This window comes from Manis pentadactyla, chromosome 9 (genome assembly GCF_030020395.1).
Source record: "Manis pentadactyla isolate mManPen7 chromosome 9, mManPen7.hap1, whole genome shotgun sequence".
Lineage (NCBI taxonomy): Eukaryota > Metazoa > Chordata > Mammalia > Pholidota > Manidae > Manis > Manis pentadactyla.
In genome coordinates, this window is record NC_080027.1 from 35,824,836 (window position 1) to 35,844,532 (window position 19,697).

The 19,697-nt window shown below is 46.2% G+C and overlaps 1 protein-coding gene across 10 annotated transcripts in view; it reads left to right on the top strand.

Moving 5' to 3' along the window:
* TENM4 (teneurin transmembrane protein 4) overlaps window positions 1–19,697 on the top strand; it is a 717,007-nt gene that overhangs the window by 494,006 nt on the left and 203,304 nt on the right. For 7 of the 10 annotated variants that reach the window (XM_057507188.1, XM_057507183.1, XM_057507185.1 and 4 more), the window contains 2 exons: window positions 3,928–4,026; window positions 5,222–5,457. In XM_057507188.1, the coding sequence (XP_057363171.1) occupies window positions 3,928–4,026; window positions 5,222–5,457 (335 nt within the window). The remainder of the gene's footprint in view (window positions 1–3,927; window positions 4,027–5,221; window positions 5,458–19,697) is intronic. The other 3 variants (XM_057507189.1, XM_057507192.1, XM_057507190.1) reach the window with 1 other exon arrangement.

Here is a 19,697-nt window from a genome sequence, read left to right on the forward strand (position 1 = left end):
TAGGCTTCTCCTGCCTGGCAAGTACTCAGATGCCAGCTCCCAGAAGGAGAGCAGGAGTTCAGCACAGACCACATTGTCTGTAGGCACAGTCAGCCAGCCACTGTTACCAGTGAATGGTGGGAATGCTCCCGAAACCTAAGCTCACAGACACCAGCCAAGGGCCAACCTTATAAGCAGGACTTTCAAAGGAGGGCAGTCAGGACTGCCGTCTTAACTCTTTTCTGCATAGGTAGGTAGTATTGTCGTCCCATGGACTGGAAGGCACCTCTGCCACTGACGTGCTGGGCATATGGGAACTGGACATGTCACTCTGAGCCTCAACTTCCTCATCACTCAGATGAGGCCGAATGATTGAGCCCAGAACTGTTTTAAAAGTACAGAGTAAGGTTATTTCAAGGCAGTAAGCAGTGTGCTGAATAGGCAGCATTTTCACCAAGTGCTAGTGTCTCCCCAGATTGCTGAGTGATCTAAATGATTAATATCCAAGTTAGGGTGAGTGTGGAGCCCTTTCAGGAAATCTTAAACTCCAGAAACCCTTTGTTCTGTTCTGTTGCCTTTTCCCTTGTCCTGGTAGATCTGTGCTTTAGGGGGATAATTATCTTCTCTCTCTAAAAAATTTTTTCTCTGTCAGTTACAAAAGTAAAAATTAAAATCGCTCCTGATACCAGACACTGGAAAATCCCCACTATTAACATTTTGATCTTTATCCTTTGTCTTTTTTTTTTTTCTCTGAATATATATTTGCTTCTGGTGGGTTTTAAGTATAGATTTGACTCGCTGAGAGCACAGTCCTAGCCTGGTGATGCGGGCCACACTCCCAGTGTTTTCGGGAGCACGCGACACAGCCAGCCCCAGGGCCCAGGGAGGCACAAGAGCTCATCAGTTCGGGGATGCTCAAGATGGGCCTCACAGACTGTAGAAAGCCTGGAAATTCTTCCCTGAAATTCAGGGAATGGAGGAAATAATAACAAAGCACTACCTTTGCCACCCTCAATTAAACACCAGCTGCATGCCTGCTGTATCCCAGGTGTGTTCCCTTGCATAGCCCACCATTCACAGTATTCAGCAGATATTTATTGAGTACAGCACTCCTCCAGGTTCTGGGTACATGTACAGAAAACAAGACAGGTAAGATTCCTACCTTCATGGAACTTAATTTACATGAAGACAAAACACAATAAGCAGATTTTGTGTGTGTGTGTGTGTGTGTGTGTGTGTGTGTGTGTGTGTGTGTGTGTCTAGTTGTACGGCCAGGGGGTGATTAAGAAGAGTTGGAGGGGAGCTATTATAGTTAGGGAAGGAAAAGAGGGAAGGGTGCATGCAGAAATTTGGGGGAAAGCATTTCAGGCAAATGATAGCAAATGCTTTGCTGGTTGGAGAAACAGCAAGGATGCTAGTGTGTATGGAGCACAGAAAATGAGACTGGAGAGGTAGCAGGGGCCAGATCTTGCAAGATCTTGTGGGCTCAGCTAAAGACTATAGTTTTATTCTTATGAAGCCATTGGAGGATTGAGAGCAGAGAAGTGACATGATCCAAATTATACTCTGGATTTTAAAAGGTGAGTGACTATCCCAGTTTATGAATTCTCAGAGAGAGACTCACCTGCCTGGGGGCAGGTCAGTGATGGAGCTGGGACCTGTCTGACCCCAGGACCTGTGTGCCTCCCACTGCGACACCAGGCTTCCCGGCAGGAGCCACCTGCCTGGGGCAGAAATGAGGCCGCTCTCTGGGACTCCCACACCCTTGCAGTTCCTTCCAGGCAATGTAGGAAGCCCCAGGGACTGTGAACACCACCAGGACGGCCTGCAGCCTTGACTGCAAGGCCTCTCGAAGGGCAGGTCACGACCGCCATGACAGTACCCCCACTGCAAAACCATCTTGCCTGGTGTCTCACTGGCCCTGGGAATGTGAATGAAATGGCGCTTTGAGGTAGTACTTACAACCCCTCCTCATTTTGGTCTGTGAGGCGGCCAGGGGCCAAGCCACAGGTGGGGGGGCAGTGACATGGTGCCAGGAAGCAGGGAGGCCTGAGTTCTGGGGTAAGACACACCCAGGTTCCACTCTGGCTCTGCTGTTTGCTTCCTGGGTGATAGGGCCTTAGAACAGTTGCACCTCTGAGCCTTGTTGTGTCAACGTACCAAACAAAAGCGACAGTACTGCCTCCGTGGGGTTGTTGTGAAGAAGATTCATGCTAGGTAATAGCTGCAGACTCCAGAATAGTGAACAATACATGGTTGTTGTAGGGTAAACAGCAGTTATCATACTTAGCATTAGTAATTCTGTAATACTCGTTCAGCCCTTAAAATGTCTCTGGCATTACTCAGCTGGTCCTATAGAAACCTATGAGCTAGTATTGTTATCCCTATTTTACAGATGAAGAAAGTACAGGTGACCCATGAGCAACACTGGTTTGAACTGTGTGGATCCACTTATATGCAGATTTTTTTCAATAAGTATGATACAATACTGTTAATATATTTTCTTTTCCTTGTGATTTTCTTAATATCTTCTTTTCTCAAGCTTACTTTAAGGATAGAGTGTGTTATACATATAACATATATAAAATATCTGTTAACTGTGTCTTAATGAGGCTATGTTATTGGTAAGACTTCTGGTCAACAGTACCTATTAGTAGCTAAGTTTTTGGGGAGTCAAAAGTTATACACAGAATTTCAACTGTGGGGCCGGTCAGCCCCTAAACCATGTGTGATTCAAGAGCCAACTGCAGATTAGAAGAGCTTAAAGTTGTTGCACAAAGTCACACAGGAAGGAAGAGGCAGAAGAGGGACTTGAATTTGGGTTTTCTAGTTCTCAAGACCTGATCAAAGTCAGAAGGAAGGTCCCTGGAAGGGTTGGAGCCAAGAATTAGCTCTCTCCAGGTCATCCTTTCCTCGGGTACACACAAGAGGTGAAGCCACTGGCTTTTTGAAAATGACTCACTACAGGATTTTCAAGTGAGGTGGGAGCAGTCCTTGAAAACATCAGAAAATAGGATCTAGTGCACTCGAGTGTGAATAATGCCACTCAGTAGGTGCGGTTGAGAACAAAGAGGGCAAGTGTGTCTGTCTTCATTCTGGGTTAGAAAAAGGTGAAGTCACAAAATGCTGCCCTGCTCTGAGTGTGCTTGGGGTGGACAAAGGAGCCACCCCTCTGTCTTCCGTGGGGCGCCATGCTCACCAATCACTCATCACCCAGATCTCTGCACTGCTAACAGACCGTGACACTCCAAATATCATTAACATCAACCTAGGGGGCTGGAAGAAAGGTGGGTTCTCAGGACCCCAACCACCTACTGACTCCACATCTCTGGGGCTCAGCCATGTCCTGTTCCCCAGATGATTCTGATGCTTCCTTAAGTTTGAGAACCACTGCTTTGAAAGAAAAGGGCCCAAAATACTTGTCTTTCATTTTACTTTGGACTAGCAAAATAAGTATCTTTAGCTATTATTTAAGCAGATGTAGGTAGTATCAAGGAGAAGAGAAAGCACAGATTTTTCTAAATCTGAGCTCAAATTCCTGCCTTGAACCCTGCTAGGTAGTAACCGTGGCAAGTCCTATTACCTCTCTACATCTGTTGCCTCATCTGTGAAATGGGGTAGTACTGCCTTCAAATTTTGAAGATTTGAGATGAACAGATATAACATGCCTAGCTCAGTGCATGAGACATAATTAGGCCTTGTTAGTGATAGCTGTGATTTGATGTACACAACCGCCAGGCATTCAGGTTTTCATAGAGAATGTTCCCTCTGGACGCTGTGCCAGCCAGACCCCTTGCACAAGTGGCTTGCACACAGACCCATCGCCTGGAAACTGTCCTGCTGGTATCATGCACAGCTGCACCCGACAGCCACTTTCTGTGTTTCTCTACTATCCCCCTTCATCGATGCATGACTCATTGCTTCATTCATGTCTCCATGTGTGCGTAGAAACCTAGGCAAGCAGCCATTCCTAGGGACATTGCAGGACAACCTCATTGAGATGGACATTCTCAGCGCCTCCCGCCATGATGGGGCTTACAGTGACGGGTAGGTGACATCCCCACATCCTCCTCTCTGTGTGCCCTCCCCAAGCCTTCTGCGTTTGCATGCGGACCCTGCGACCTTTCTCTGGGATATCCTGGGGAAGGTTATGATACCATGTTGCATGCCCATCCCCAAGTCCATGTTCAATATGCAAGAGTTTATCCCTGGAATTCCCTGTGGCCCAGCATATTAACAGCATCTTGTTAATATGTGGCTCCCGGCATCTCATTGGCTGCATCTGCCATTCTGAAATCCATCTCATGTAGCAATTTTTATGCAGCATAGACCCTGCATTGTATGTATTCTGACCTTGAGTATGTGTTCTGCAGCCTGAGGCAGCTTGCACCCTAGCAAGATGCAAGGTTACCCTAAGACTAACCCTTCACCCTAAGACCTCGGGAGGATACAGTGCGGCTGGTGCACCTCATTTCCCAGGCTGCGTACAAGTGCTCCCATAGCCATGGTTAAAGCCAAGTGGAGGTTTCCTGAGACCTACTTTGGTCACAACCATGTGCTCTGCCCGTGCCACACTGCCCTCAAGACTGTAGCTAGGCTGTAGGAGGCAGCTGCCCGTCTGTCCACCCACCCAGCTTTTAGCAGGGGCTTGGAAAGCAGTGGTCTGGCTTCTGAGCGGAGTGCTTTAAAGGTAGTTGCTGCCATTGGCTATGTAACAGCTGCTACGGGACTCTTGACCATGTCAGCACGTGATGGTGGTTTCTTGGTTCTCACCCTGCCAACACCCCCTTTAAAAAGAATGGTGTTCCATTCCTTCACCAAGATATACCAGCAAAATAGGTACTAGATGAGAAGAAGAATTAGGTTCCATTGTCTCCAGGGACAGAACAGGATGTTAGACATTTTCCAAGTAACTGCAATGATTTTAGAGAGCAGCTAGTTTATTCCCCAAGAAGCAGCATCCCAGCCCCAGCCCTTCCCAGGTAAAGGAGCTCAACACCCAGCCTCCTGCCCCGGCCTGGCTGGATTTACCCGTGGGTCGGGCTGCCCATCCATGTTCCGTGGTAACGTGTCTGCGTGTGCCCTGTTCTGTGGCCTGGTTCGTGGTCTTCCTTCCTTCTCTGTGGCAGTTCTCTCTCCAGGCTCCTCTGCATGTTCCCACTGCTGCCTCTGCCCCGCAGGCTGACCTGGTCTCCAGGTGAGCTGGCAGCCCCGACACCCTCTGACTTCTCTCCCTCCCCAGGCACTTCCTCTTCAAGCCAGGAGGCACCTCCCCGCTCTTCTGCACCACATCCCCAGGGTATCCTCTGACATCCAGCACAGTGTACTCACCTCCGCCTCGGCCCCTGCCCCGCAGCACCTTCACCCGGCCAGCCTTCAACCTCAAGAAGCCCTCCAAGTACTGTAACTGGAAGTGCGCGGCCCTGAGCGCCATTGTCATCTCGGCCACATTGGTCATCCTGCTGGCATACTTTGTGGGTAAGTACCGCCCTCACCTGAGCTTCCCTTGGCTCCCCTTTGGCCCAGAGGACAGTGAGCAAGACTCCTTGGGTACTGAAGTACCTTGCCAGCATGGCAGTCAAAGCATGCAGGGGGTGCCAAGCAGCCCTGGACTGGCCTGCATCCCCCAAATGGCCAAGGCCAGCCCTTCAGGGCCCTCTTTTCCACTTCTCTGCACGTATTCCAGGAAGGAAACTTAGCATCTGCTGTTCCATGTGTTGGATGCCTAGCAATAGACTGGCATTTGAGGTGATGATCTGAGACATGTCATAGATTTCAGTCACTACAAATGAAATCACCAGTTGGAGAGGCTGGGCAGCAGGCTGGCCTCTCCTGTCGGTACCACATAACCGCAGTGAGGAGCAAAGGAGATGGGGTGTCCTGAGGTTAGAGTGAAACTGCCAAAGACTGGACTGTGCTGACCTCAAGCAAGGAGCACTTGTCCGAAGGTGAGGGTTGGCAAAGCAGCCTGAGGGGGCTGTGGGAGCTGCGGTCTGGAAGGAACCATGGTCAGGAAGCCAGGGAAATCCCGAATGAAGAGTGGTAGGTCAGAGTGAGCGATTGAAACTAGCAGAGGGATGCACAGAGACCCTGAACAGCACTGACCAGCCTTTCTGCCAGAGCCCAGGGCATCTCCATGACGTGAGAAACCCCCCTGGCCACTGTCTTGCTACCCCCGAATGCCTCCCACTGAGCTCTCTCTTGGTGTATTTCCAACACAGTCTGGTTTTCTGTTTCAGACCCCTCTCTGGTTGCTCCCAGGGAAGACGTTAATCTGAAAAGGCCTGTGGTTGTTGTGTAGAGTCTGCTGCCTCTGTGTAAATCAGCCTGTTAGGAAAGGCATCCAACAGGGGTGGCTTAACCCTGTGTCCTTTCCAGCCTTCAAATTCTATAAGTCTAAGATTTAAGGTAGGTCAGGCCAGCTTGAGAAGGTCTTAAACCCATGCTAAAGAATTCTGAGCTGATTCTGTAAGCAAAGGAGACTTTCTCAGTATAAGCCCAAGAAATAGGAAAAGAACTAATTAGCAGAGGCCAGCAGAAGACAGAATGCCACCCATTGTGAAAAACGACTCTGTAACAAGCAAAGTCATTGTGGACGAAGAAACGCCTTTCTGGAGAGGCAGTAAGTGCTGTCACTGGGAATGATTAATAGCACATGGACCACAACTTGTTCAGGATGTGAAGAGGGATTCAAGCATCAATGAGGGTTTGGGTGATGTAAATTGTAAAGCCACTTCCCTCTAAAGATACTTGAATTTTATGAAAACAGGTAATCAGGAAGATGATAGTCCTACAAATAAAGAGGTCTCCTTAAAAATCTCAAGCTATAATAAGCCTTCTTTGGTATGCCAGTTCTCTACCCCTTGTGAAGATCGACTCAGGGAGTCTCATGGCTCCATGGCCAGGTTGGCATACATACTTCATTTCTTCTGCTGTCTGATCGGTTAGCCATTGCTGCCTAGAAAGCTATTTGGAGAAGGACCCTGGCTATATTCAGACTCAATGCAGAAGAGGCACTGTGATTGATGAGTGACGTCTGTCATAGTCACAGGAGTAGAGAAGATTGATAACACAGCGGGTATTTGCCATCCCTGCTGTGTGGGTCACTAGGTAAAAGGAACAACCAAACTGGGAGGGGCCAGTACTTACCCAGGCTCTCTGAAGTACATTATTGATGTAGATCAGGTTATAGGTGAAGGTTGTGAGGTTCCACACAATACCATCCAGTGTGAAAGTTTCTCGGCACCACCAGTACGGTGTCTGCACCAACCACTAGCATAGCTCTTGCTTTTGACTGACATTGTATCTTCTAAATGACTAGACCTTTGAACAAGCACTGTCACTGAGTCAAGTGACAAGAGTCAAGTAGTTTGCTGCATGTAGACATCATACTGTTTTGCATTAAAATCTTAAGGTTTATACTATGTAGCTCAGTGAAGGAAGAAAGAATAAATCTTTATATGATTAAATAAGCTCTTCTGTTTTCCATCCCATCATCTTCTCCCTTTCATTTATAAGAATACATGGTTAGTCTTCAGCTATCTAAAGAGAGGGGCTAATGTGGGAGGTAGTGAGCTCCCTGTTCAGGAGAGCTTGATGACAGCAAAGCAAGGATAGGATTCAAGCTCTGATGGGTTTTTCACCCTCCAACATGAATAGTCTTAGAATCTATGATTTTGTGAATTCGGTTTTTCATTCAGCAAACCATATGGGGTGCCTGCTTTGAGCCAGGTGCAATGCTAAGTGCCAGGGCTAAAGATAGTCCCTGCCCTTGAGGTGTTCATAGATGAGAAGAAGAGATGGCAGTGATGGAGGCAGCTCAGGACCGTGGCAATACCCAGCCCCAACCACAACTGGGAGAGGCTTCCTCAGAAAGGTCATATTTTAGCTGAATCTTAAAGTCAGAGTTTACCAGAAGTAGACATGCGAAGAGGATATTTTATTCCAAGGGAGGTTTCAGACTTGGAAGAGGACAATGTGGCAACAAAGTCATTTTCTGTGTTTAAAGCACTTGAGGGGTATTGGAGCTAATGCAAGAGAGTTTGGTCAGATTATGAAGATCACCTTGAAGGCCAAGTTAAGGACATTATTGGATGGGCAACGGGGAGCCATCGAAGGGTTTTAAGCAGTGGCAGGACACAGATTTTTGTTTTAGGAAGTAAGGGTAGAGGAAGAAAAAACAGGCCCTATTGCAATAAACAAGTCAGAACAAGCTAAGAGTTTTAACTAAGTGACAATGTAGGTGAAAGAGTAGATCTGAGGTCACTTTAGGAGAATTTGTATCTCAGGTTAGGAGTGGTTAATCCATTGATAACATGTCCTTGCCAAAAATAAATAATGCCTGATAAAACCCTTTCTATATAGAAACGTTAAGAGTGGACTAGATTTCATACCCAAGAACCATGTCAGACAGGTACACCTGAGGTGTTACCTTTGTGACCTGGAAACTCAGAGCTTAGACCTAGGAGCTGACAGCCCTGGATTCCATTCCCAGCTCTGCTCCTTAGCCACTCTTTGCCCGTGGGCAACTTACTTCTCTTTCTGAGCCTTTGTTTCCTAATCTAGAAAACAGGCACAGCCCCTTCCCTCTGAAGGACGTGAGGCTGGGTAAGCTAATGCAGGTGACCACACTGCTGGTGAGAGGCCCGCCCCTACCTTTCCCCAAGGGCTGGGACCTCCGTGCTTGGCGAGGGGTGAGTGTCTTGCTGCTTGGACATAATCATAGGCTATGATGACTAACGTGTAAGGAACTATCAATTATTAAAAATCAAATTAATTGTCTCAGCTGAGCACAAATATTCTTAACAAAGACTCTTTTCCAGCAGACCAACTGATCTAATCAACAGGCAAATACACAGATACTTAATTAGATTTTTTATGAAAAATTGTGTTTAATTTCAAGTATAATCTATTATTAATTACTGTAATGAGCGAGTCTGACTGGGTTTACTAATTAACTCATTTAAAAATTATGAATAACCTTTTCATTTGTAATTATTTTCTACATCCTATCAAGTTCCAGATAAGAACTTCACCCCTCGCTAGCAAGAGCAGAGGGGCAGAGGGGGAACAGAGAGCAGGAAAGAATTGTTGTTGCCCTGGTATCTGCTCATGGCTGCCATGTCTGGATGGAACCCTGACAGATCCATTTGACATTCAGTTTCTTAGCTGGAAAGTTTCTTGGGAAGCTGAGCAAGCAGTGACCTTTCACTGAGAGACATTTGCAGTTAACTTTCATAGGAAGATGGAGAAATTGGAGTCAGCACTTACCAGTGGGGCTGCCCGGCCTGGGGCCCGACCTTCAGGCTGTCTCCGCCCCCAGGGGCATTACTGGCTGCCCTGGCCTGGGGTAGGAATCCTGGGAGGACCCTCACAGTGCCGGGCAGTCTCTTTCTAGAGAAGATGTCTATTTTCATCTCCAAAGGACGCCCGTTTGGAGAGGCTGCCACCAGTGATGAGTGACTTGCTTCAGTCACCCGTTCCTCCTGTGAAGGGCTTGCTGTCCTTCTTCGTTTCCATCTGAATACTCTGCCTTTTCTTTTCTGAAGAAAGTTAATTTTCAGAACAAAATGGGGCAGAAACAACATGCTATGAGGGGAAGATTAGTTATAAGTCAAACCATGAAACTTGTACAGCCTTGATAATGAGGCTTTATTTTATAGCATTTCCTTTGTTTTTAAATCATTTTTACCACAAAAGGCAGTGTGGCACAAAGTAGTAAAAATAGCAGATTCACCTTTTATCATTAATACTAAGAGCAGTTAGCTTTGATTGTGTGCTGTCCACATGCCCCCCTCTGGTCTAGGCGCTTTGCTTGTGTTTCTCACAGCTTTCTCCCAACAGCCCAGTGAGTGATTATCCCCAGTTTACAGGTGAGGACATGGAGACTCAGTGCACTGGAATAACTTGTCCAGTGTCGCATGGTAAATGGCGGGACTGTGATCCACCCAAACCCACACTCTCAGGGTCTAGAGCTGGTGCTTTACAGTTGTTTTCCTCTTTTGAGTTCCCGATCTTCCGCTTTGTGCTACAGTGTTCACATCTTAATATTTAGTGTTCTGAATTTTTATTATGTGCCTACTAGTGATCCAGGGCCATTGTGTGTATCATCTCTTTGAACACTCACATCGATTCTGTGAAATAGGTACTATTTTCTATATTTTCTAGAAGAGGAAACTAAAGCTCAGAGACGATAGTAACTTGCCACAGTCACAAACCAGTAAATGACATAGGATTTCCAAGGCCATACTTTCAGTCACTCCCCAGTAGGTTCTGGGCTTGAACAGATGATGTAGAATAGGACCCACTTCAGGCCTTGGCTCTATCACTTGCTGACTGTGTAAACGTGGGCACCTTACTAACTTCCCTGAACCTTAGTTTCCGCTTTCCTTTTGGTTCTTGTTATGGATGTGGCTGGAAAGATTACCCCCATTTTACAGGAGGGGAAATGAAGAATATTGCCATGTCTGAGAGCCTGGGTTCTGGAATTAGGCTGCCTGCTTTCAAATCTCAGCCCTGTTGCTTACACGCCTTGTGACCTTAGGCAAGTTTTTTTCACATCTCTCAACCTCAGTTTACACATCTATAAAATGAGGGTAATAGCAATGGCTACATCACAGGACTGTTGAAAAATTCCACTGAGATGATAGGCATAAGGTATCTAGCCCAGTGCCTGGCACCAAGTTAGCACTCAGTAAAATTTCGTTACTATTATTATTAATAGTGTTATTAGTGCTATTAGCATCACATGTAAGAGTGTTAGTGAGTCTTGAGGCAGAACGTGGACCAGCCTGTCTCACTGCAGTGCCTCTAGGCTTCCCAGGCTGGTTAGTCACGAGGGCAGCTGACAGAACAACCGGGGCTCCTGTCAGAAAGCATTTGCAGGATGTCTCACTGTTCCAGAGAAGCAGCCACAAGAAGAAACATTACCAAAAAAGCTCTCACGTCATTTCTTTAAGTAGGACAAAAGTTGATTTTGCTCCACTGACAGTTGCCTCTATCCAGATAAAACTGACAGCTTTCCTTTCATTCTGAATGTATGTAAAAAGCAGACATTGAATGCTGCAGGAGAGCTGTGGATTAACATCTGGAGCATCTTCAAGCACCTGTCTTGCCAGATAGGCCTTTGGAGTAGGAGACAAAAAAGGAATAGTACAGGAAACAGGAATAGCTTTGCACTTAAATGTAGACCGGGGATTACTCTGGAATGCTGTTCCTTCCATCACAGGTCAGGTCCACCTGCAGAGAAAGGGTGTCATTCACTGTGATTTCTCGAATGCAGCATGGTGTTCTGATCAAAAGAGAAGATGGGATTCAGAGGGAATCTCAGCTCTGTCGTCCTCCAGCTGTGTAACCCTTTGGAGCCTTGATTTCCTCATCTGTAAAGTGGGAAGAATAATAGTACTTCTTCATGAGGCAGTTGTGCAAGTTAAATGAGATGATATTGAAAACACAGGGCACATGACAAAGGAGGAGACCCTTGCTGGTGGCCTTGGGGAACTGTCATTTACGCTGACTTGGGCCTCAGTCATCTCAAGCCAGGATGTGCTCGGGACTATATGAGCCTGTGCAGTCCTTCCCAGACTATAGATCATCGCCTATAGGAAATTAAACCAGGAGCAAGGGCAGAATCAGAAATGTGGGGGCTGCAGCGGCCTCAGGGGGACTGTAGTGGAGCATGCTCAAGAGTGATGAGGGATTCTTGTTTTCACATTAGGTCTCATTTTTCACCTCCACCAGAAACTGATTTTGGATTTAAGAAAAAAATCAGAATTCTTGCTTTAAGTGATAATAGCTTAATATAAGTGAGAATATTGCTAAACTGATTGCTATTTTACAAAAGACAGCTATTAGAGAGTGTTGCTTATTGGAATATTGTTATTGGTCAGGAAGAGACTGGGTCAGCCAGTTCTTGAAGTTACCTGGACAGTGCTGGTGTAGGTGGACTTGGACATTACTTGTGACATGCATAGACTTGTGCAGACTCCCTCAAGGTTTCTGACATTTCACCATGCAAACCTGACTTCAGCATGGCAACAGTCCAGTTAGCAGGGATGTTAGACTTCCCTTCTCCTAGGTATGCTGTTGCTCACTCTCCATCCACTGATGTCTTACTCGCTGCCACCTACACTGTCACTAGCACAAAGCCCAGCACAAGGTTAGCTGCTCAGTAAGAGTTGGTGGAATATAAGACCTCACCACGATGGTAATTTGTTGGGCATTCTAGGCAGAAGAATAGTATGGGCAAAAGCGTGATGGTGGAAAAGTGCATCATAAGTCCTGGCGCTCTGGTAGAGAAAGGATTAGAAATAAAGGCCAGGGTGGTTGTATGCCCTCCTTCCCCTCACATGTGCCCATCAGGTTCAGCTTGTGCAGCAGCAGGTCCTCAGTGCCACTCACTTCCTAAGCCCAGGCCTGTTGCGCTTTGGACCTGGTGTAGTTAGTGATCAACAAGACTCATTTTTCTCTTCTTTCCCTGCAACTTCGCATCAGGCCTTTGGATAGAAGCCATAGATTTAGCTTTATAGCCCAAAGAATGGGATACAGAGATGATTGAACTTGATCTTTTAGGAGGAAGAAAAAGTGACAGATACAGAATCCTGTTGTAAGCTTTTCTCTTCGAGATTGATTCCTTCATGCTGCTCTGGTGGGAATTGCTAATAGCAAGATATTACAGTTTATTCTCTTTATAACAGATCCCAGACAAATACCGTCCAGTCCCCCAAAAAGAAGCCTTAAGGAGACAGCCTGGCTCTTAGCAGTTGTCTGAAACGCCACCGTGCGGAGGAGGGCAGCCTAGCTCTGCCCTCAGGGTGCAAACAGTGGGAAGGCCGAGGGGGCTCCACAGAAGGAGGCTTTCCTAACAGGACAGCAGCCTGTATGGAGTGGGCTTCTTGTCAGGAATGAGAGGTGTGAGGCTGCCATGCCCAGACCCTCCACCCCACGGCTCTTGTTTGTATCGTCCTTCTGCCATTACTAAGGATGGGGTCCCCTAAGATGACTTGCCTCATCTCTAAAATATGAATAAACAAAGGACTAGCCAAGATGATTAGGTCATTGAAAACTTTTCAGCTCAGTATGAAAAAAAAAAAAAAGAAAAAAGTTTCCAACTGGCAGGACCTCATTCTCTCTCCACCCTCCAGTCTCCTTCCACTGGGGGAACCCAACCAGAAGCCAGAGCCCAAAGAAACCCACTGATCCAGACCACATGGTTCAGCCTGCCAGGCGCAGAGCAGGGTGGGAGGCAGCATCGGTACCCTCACTCCTACTACTTCCTTTCCCCAGCAGTGTTCAGGGCTCTGACTGTTCTCCTAGGGACCCAAGTCTAGGCTTGAGACCCAACCATGCTCAGGCATGGCTCCCTTACCTTTACACGCACTCGGCCACCAGGCCCTGAGTGCCTGTGTTTAAAATCAGATTTATTAAGATATAATTTACATACAGAAAATGAGCACTTTCTAGGTACATCATTCTGTGAGTTCTGGCAAACAGATAAAGATAAACCACCGCTACTGCCAGTATGCATGAAAAAAACTCGTGTGAGTCAGGGCTGGAATGCAGGTCTTCCCCCGCCCGGAGCCTATGCTTTCACAAGTAGACTGTATTGCTGTCTTTAAAGGATAAAGCCATTTAGTTCTTTTACTGATACGAAGAAGAAAAAATACTATGCTTTTTACAGCCATCTCTCTACCTCTCAGGCCACCCTTCTCCCTCTGTTCCCTCTCTCTTTCCCTGCAATGAAGAGCAGCTGGGCTCTGCTTCCTCTCCTGTCCCAGGCCTGCAGCCTGCAGCCTGCAGCACAGGCCTGACTGTACCCACCTGCCCTCCAACAGCCAGATATTTACAACAGCAGAACAGCCATCAGGGAGACTGTTCTCACTTTCTCTCTGCGCCTAAGTGCAATTAAATTGGTATCTCACAGTAATTATTCTAGAATAAAAACAAGGACTGGGGGGCAAATCTGCAAACACAGAACATTCCATCACCCTGGTAAGTTCTCTGTGTCCCTTTTTAGTTGATGCTCTCTCCTCAGCCTCAGCCTCTTGCATGCACTCATCCATCCCGCCTCTCGATAGTTTTAGGTACTGTTTTTCAAGAGATGTACTAAAGAAGTGATTTGCCTACTGGGTTCAAACTCAGCTGTTACCTACGGTAACCTTCAAATTCTAAGACACTGAAGTGTTGTTTGGAAATTTTTAATATATAATTCAGAACTCAAGGTATTGGGGCAAACAACAGAAACATTCTGGGGTTTCCAATGTATGTATAACTGACCTCCTTGAAGTTTCGCAGCCAAAAGCCTCTGTGTTGTCAGTCCAATGCACAGGTTTGCATTCTGTCGTGTGCATGGACCATTTTTTTATGTGTACATTTTCAAGCATTTACACAGTTCTCATCCTTGTCAAGTTTAATGGCTCTGTTGTGTTTGTGCCATTATTATTATCACTATATTCCTGCTGTTTCCCATCTGTAAGTAGCACTTCTGTGAACATCACTGTGCCTCCAACCTGTTTTCTTCCTTCAGTTGGCTTGGGGAAGGTGTGTTCTGCAGAGCAAGATTTCTGGGTCACAAAGTGTAGACAGTTTAAAGCTCTTGTTCCTCACTGCTGGTACTCCTCAGAGGAGTCGGGCTCAATCCCAGGCCTCCAGCCGGCATCAGTTTTCCCCACAGTCCTGCTAGTGTGGGGCTTTGTGTTTGATCTCAGGCCAGTGGGTTTAATGGGTCGGGGGCAGAGGAGGTGACAAGTGGACCTGAGACTCAGGAAGGCTAAAGGGTCTTCATTTCCAGGAGGAGTCCCGCCCCCTCTCTCCCAGTCAGTTCCTTTTCAAAAGCTAACTCACATGTCACTTCCTCAGTGAAGCTCCTCTGGTCCCCTCACACCAAACAGGTTATGTGCTCTTACAGTACGTGCCACCACTGCAGCTGGACGATTGTGTCATGGACCGGCTCTTCTCTGTCTCCACTGTTAGAGTGTAAGCCCCAGGACAGCAGAAGCAACTTCCGCTTTGCTCACTGCAGTAGCCACAGCTTCTTGAACCAGGCTTGGGCATGATGGAGCGTGTGTTCGGCAAAAGTCTGCTGAAGGCGAGAAAGGAGGGGAAGACATCAGGACTGAACCTAACCAGTGTTGCAAGGCATGTAGTGGAGGAAAGAAACACATGTGTGTAGAGGCTCACGTTCTTACAGGTAGTGGAACTCAGAAACCTAGAGGCAGTGAGATGACGTGAGAGAGAAAAATGGTTCCTAGAAACTAAGGGGAGGGAACCCTGGCTGTGGCTGCCGAAATGTCATCAGCATGGGGTACACACCTGGCATTGGCCCTCATCTGTTCTTTAGGACTGTGTGACTGTAAGCCAGAACCTCACCTCTCGGAGCCTCAGCGTCCTCCCCTGTGAATGTAGGAAAGCACTGTTGTGGAGATGCTGTAACAATCAGGCACCTAGTTCTTCTAGCAAGAGCCACTAGTAAAGAAAACCTGATTTCCCCTCCCCCAGCAATCAAGATGTGTTAAATTTAAGAACCAAGCCATCCTGAGTTTGGAAGGATGTTGGGATAAAAATAAAAGACCCAAGTTTACTAGTATATTCCTTTTTTGCAACAGCAGCGGTGTTTGCAGAGACCCTGCACTCTCCCGTAGCTCAGAGCCCCTTGCCCATGGGAGGTTTCAAGGTCCCGTCACCCTGGAGGGACAGGAAGTAGCCCCAACCGTGCATCCAGAATGCTCCTTCCATAACTTCACCCCAGGAGTGTGGAAAAAGAACTGATTTTCCAGATTTTTAGCAACCTTGGAAAGGAATTGTCCCCAAGTCCTTGTTTTTATTCTAGACTAATTAGTGTGAAATACCAATTTAATTGCACATAGGTGCAGAGAGAAAGTGAGAACAGTCTCCCTGATGGCTGTTCTGCTGCTGTAAATACGTAGCTTGTGTGAGGGAGGTGGGTACAGTCAGGCCTGTGCTGCGCAGGCTGCAGACCTGGGACAGGAGAGGAAGCAGAGCCCAGCTGCTCTTCATTGCAGGGAAAAAGAGGGAGAGGAGGGAGAGGGGAGGGCTGGGAGGTGGAGAGATGGCTGTAAAAGGCACAGTACTTTTTCTTCTTCCCATCAGTAAAAGGACTAAATGGCTTCATCCTTTAAAGACAGCAATGCCATCCACCAGCAAAAGTATAGGCTCTGAGCAGAGGAAGACTGCATTCCTCACACAAGTATTTTTCATCTCTCTGAGACTTGGTTTCCTCACTGGTAAAATGGCAATTCGTATCTAAGAGGTGTTTGGAGCATTTAGTGAAAGGACATCTGCAGAGGGTCCAGTCTGTGGGCGCCCATAGCGGGTGCAGTAAATGCAGTTTTCACCTTTTCCAGCAGCTGCATCACCCAGAGGTTAACCCCTCTCAGGCTGACAGCCAAGGACTGTGCCCTGATGCGGCGATTTCAGGTAATCTGGGATTAAGCAGAGGGAGCTTCCCCGAGCTCAGGTCTGTAATGGTGGGGTGCACTCTGAAATGGTGGGGCGCACTCACTGAGCCTGTCTGCCAGGTTGTGTTCCAGGCTGTGAGGGGCAAAGCCGGATAAGCTGGAATCACTGCTCTGAGTCATCCATGGTTTTGTGGAGAGCCAGACGTGTAAGAAGCTGATGGCAACACTAGACAGACGATCAAAGCATTTTACTGTAGTCGGACCCTTATAGCTGTGGGATCCCAAAGGAAAGAGCAATTCATTCCAAGCAGGAAGATCAGACAAAATTTTCCCAAGGCAGGGAGCCTTGTAAATCAAGTAAGATATTGAAAGAGAAGCAAGGAATGGCCTCTGAAAGGTGGAACAGCCTAAACAAAGGCAGGGGATGGTAAATAGAAATACTGGCTATTTTTTGGCACCTATGTCGGAAGACTGTGCATTAAAGTGTCCATTTGTGCATTTGACCTCAGTCTCTTTTCCTGATGGCTCTTACACATAGAACTACAGAAACCACAAGGACTGGCTGCCTCCCCCTTAGAAGAGAGGCTGCACTATAGGCAGATGCATGAAATCCTTGCCTGTGTGTGTGAGGCCTGTCAAACCCACAGATCCCCTCTAACAGTCTGTACTGCATAGAATTATTCATTGTATTGCCTTGTCCCACATGTGGAAACTGAGGCCTGCTGCAGTAAAATAACTTGTTCAGCTGGAATAGCTGATAAGTAATATAGAGCTGGGCCTTAGAAACCAGGTTTTCAGATTTCAAGCCCTGTGTTCCTTACATTGACCGTACAGCCTCTCAAAGCCAAAGCCTTCCTTTACCACTGCGCTCCACTCCTGGGGCTCAGAGCAAACAAAGGGGGCTTTGCCATCCTGATGGTCTGCGGCTTTCTGCTACCCCAACCCCAGCTCCCCTCCCATGAGACCTAACCTGATACAACAGAGATGGCAGCTTGCAGGTATTGAGAACTTACCATGTGTGGGCATGTTCTGAGTGTTACATGTATGTTCTCATTTAATCTCCTCAGCAGTCTTACTTACCCAACAATACTTGTCAAGTACCCACTATGTGCTAGGTCCATTCTATTTTTATTTTCATTTTATAGGTAAGACACTAAGGCCCAAGAAGGATAAGTCGTTTGTCCAAAGCCACACAACAAGTGAGAGAGTGCACCAGGATTTGCCCCCACTGTGCTCCACAATTCCCATAGCTGGGGTGGGGCTAGCATGGTTCACCTGATCGCAACGACTGGACAAGATATAGGAGCTCCCTACCATCGAGAGAAACTAACTTCTTTTCTTATGGAAGAAAGATTCACACCTACCTGCCCTGTGCCATGCCCTGTGCCAGGATTGCTGGTACCTGTGGCATTGAGCAGGGCTGTGCTTGGCCTCCAAAGTGTTTCAGGATTAGAGAGAAAAGAAGGCCCAGATGACATCAGGGAACCCCAATATACATCTCATATGGAACACCAGCACCTCATGTTATCTGATTCTCCTGTCCTCCAGGTCTCATTTGGAATGAGTCCGTTGTCAGTGGCATAATATTTCATTTTGGAGAAAGCCCCTCCTGCTGGCATATGGCAGGCAGCTAGATTTATCTATCATGCCTTTGAGCCTGGAGTTAGATTTTGTTCAAAGCCTCCAGTGGTGGGAAGAGCAAGAATGCCAGTGTCATTAATTGTGCTGTGGCCTCCATTTCATCACATTATCCTAAATTTTACCACTAAGGCCACCCGTACAGTTATATAGCAAGACCTAGTCCCTGGGCTCCTGTGTGTGTCTCGGTGTATATGATGAGCACACACGTTTCCACCCAACTCTGAATGCAGAAAGGGCATCTGAGAGGGGAAGGAGTGGAGGGTAGCAAAGTTTAAATGAGAATTTTAGAAAAACTAGCATTTTTCTGAAAACTGGAAACTCTTCTTCTACAACTTGTCTATGTCTTGTAACTGTCCTGTGGTGCATTAAGTCCATTAAATAGTACTGTACATACACCTAATTGTGGAGGTATGGGGCTGGCTGTGTTGGAAGTTTCACATATAAACCTTTAAATTATCTTTGTATCAATCTTTGGGTATTCTTTCATTCATTAACTTTTAAGCAATGTGATAATAGTGTTTCATATTTTCAAAATACTTTATAATCCACAAAGAGCTTTCATTAATTTTTTTTGCATTAGGAAAAATTGAGCTACATATGATAAAATGCATAAATCTTAGTGTACAACTTGATGAATTTTGACACTTGTATACACTCATGTAACCATCACCCAGATCAAGATACCAAACATTCTCACTTTTTTTCCACCTTCACCTATTCTCACCCATCCTCCCCAACCCCCCATCCTCTCCCCTGTGGCAACCACCAGTCTGTTCTCCGTGTTTGAGTCTGTCTCATTTTTATTCATTTGTTTTTTAGATTCCATGTATGAGTGATATCATACAGTATTTGTCTTTCTCTGCCTTATTTCACTTAGCATAATACTCTACAGATCCATTGCTGTTGTCACAAAAGCAGAATTTCATTCTTTTTATGGTTGAGTAATATTCCAATATAAATATAGTGCATTTTTTATCCATTCATCTATCAATGGACATTTAGGTTGGGTTTTTTTGGCTATTGTAAATAATGCTACAATAAAATAAGGGTGCATATATCTTTTCAGATTAGTGATTTTGTTTTCTTCAGGTAAATTCCCAGAAGTGAACTTGCTGGGTCATATGGTATTTCTGTTTTTTGGTTTTTTTAAAAACCTTCATACTGCTTTACATAGTGGCTGCACCAGTTTGCAATCCCACCAGCAGTGTATGAGGGTTCTCTTTTCCCCACATCTTCACCAGGGCTTGATTAGTTGATATCAGCCATTCTGACTGGTGTGCAGTGATATCTCATTGTGGTTTTGATTTGCATTTGCCTGATGATTAGTGATATGGGGGATATTTTCATGTGTTTGTTGGTCATCTGTTTTCTTCTTTGGAAAAATGTCTATTCAGGTCCTATGCCCGTTTTTCAATCAGGTTATTTGGTTTTTTTGGTGTTGAGTGGTATGAGTTCTTTATATATTTTAGATATTAGCCCCTAATCAGATATATCATTTGCAAATATATTCTCCCATACAGAAGGCTGCCTTTTCATTTTGTTGATGATTTCCTTTGCTGTGCACAAGCTTTTTAGTTTGATGTAGTCCCACTTGCTTATTTTTGCTTTTGTTTTTGTTGCCAGGGAGACAGGTACAGAAGAAAAGTTACTAATGCTGATGTT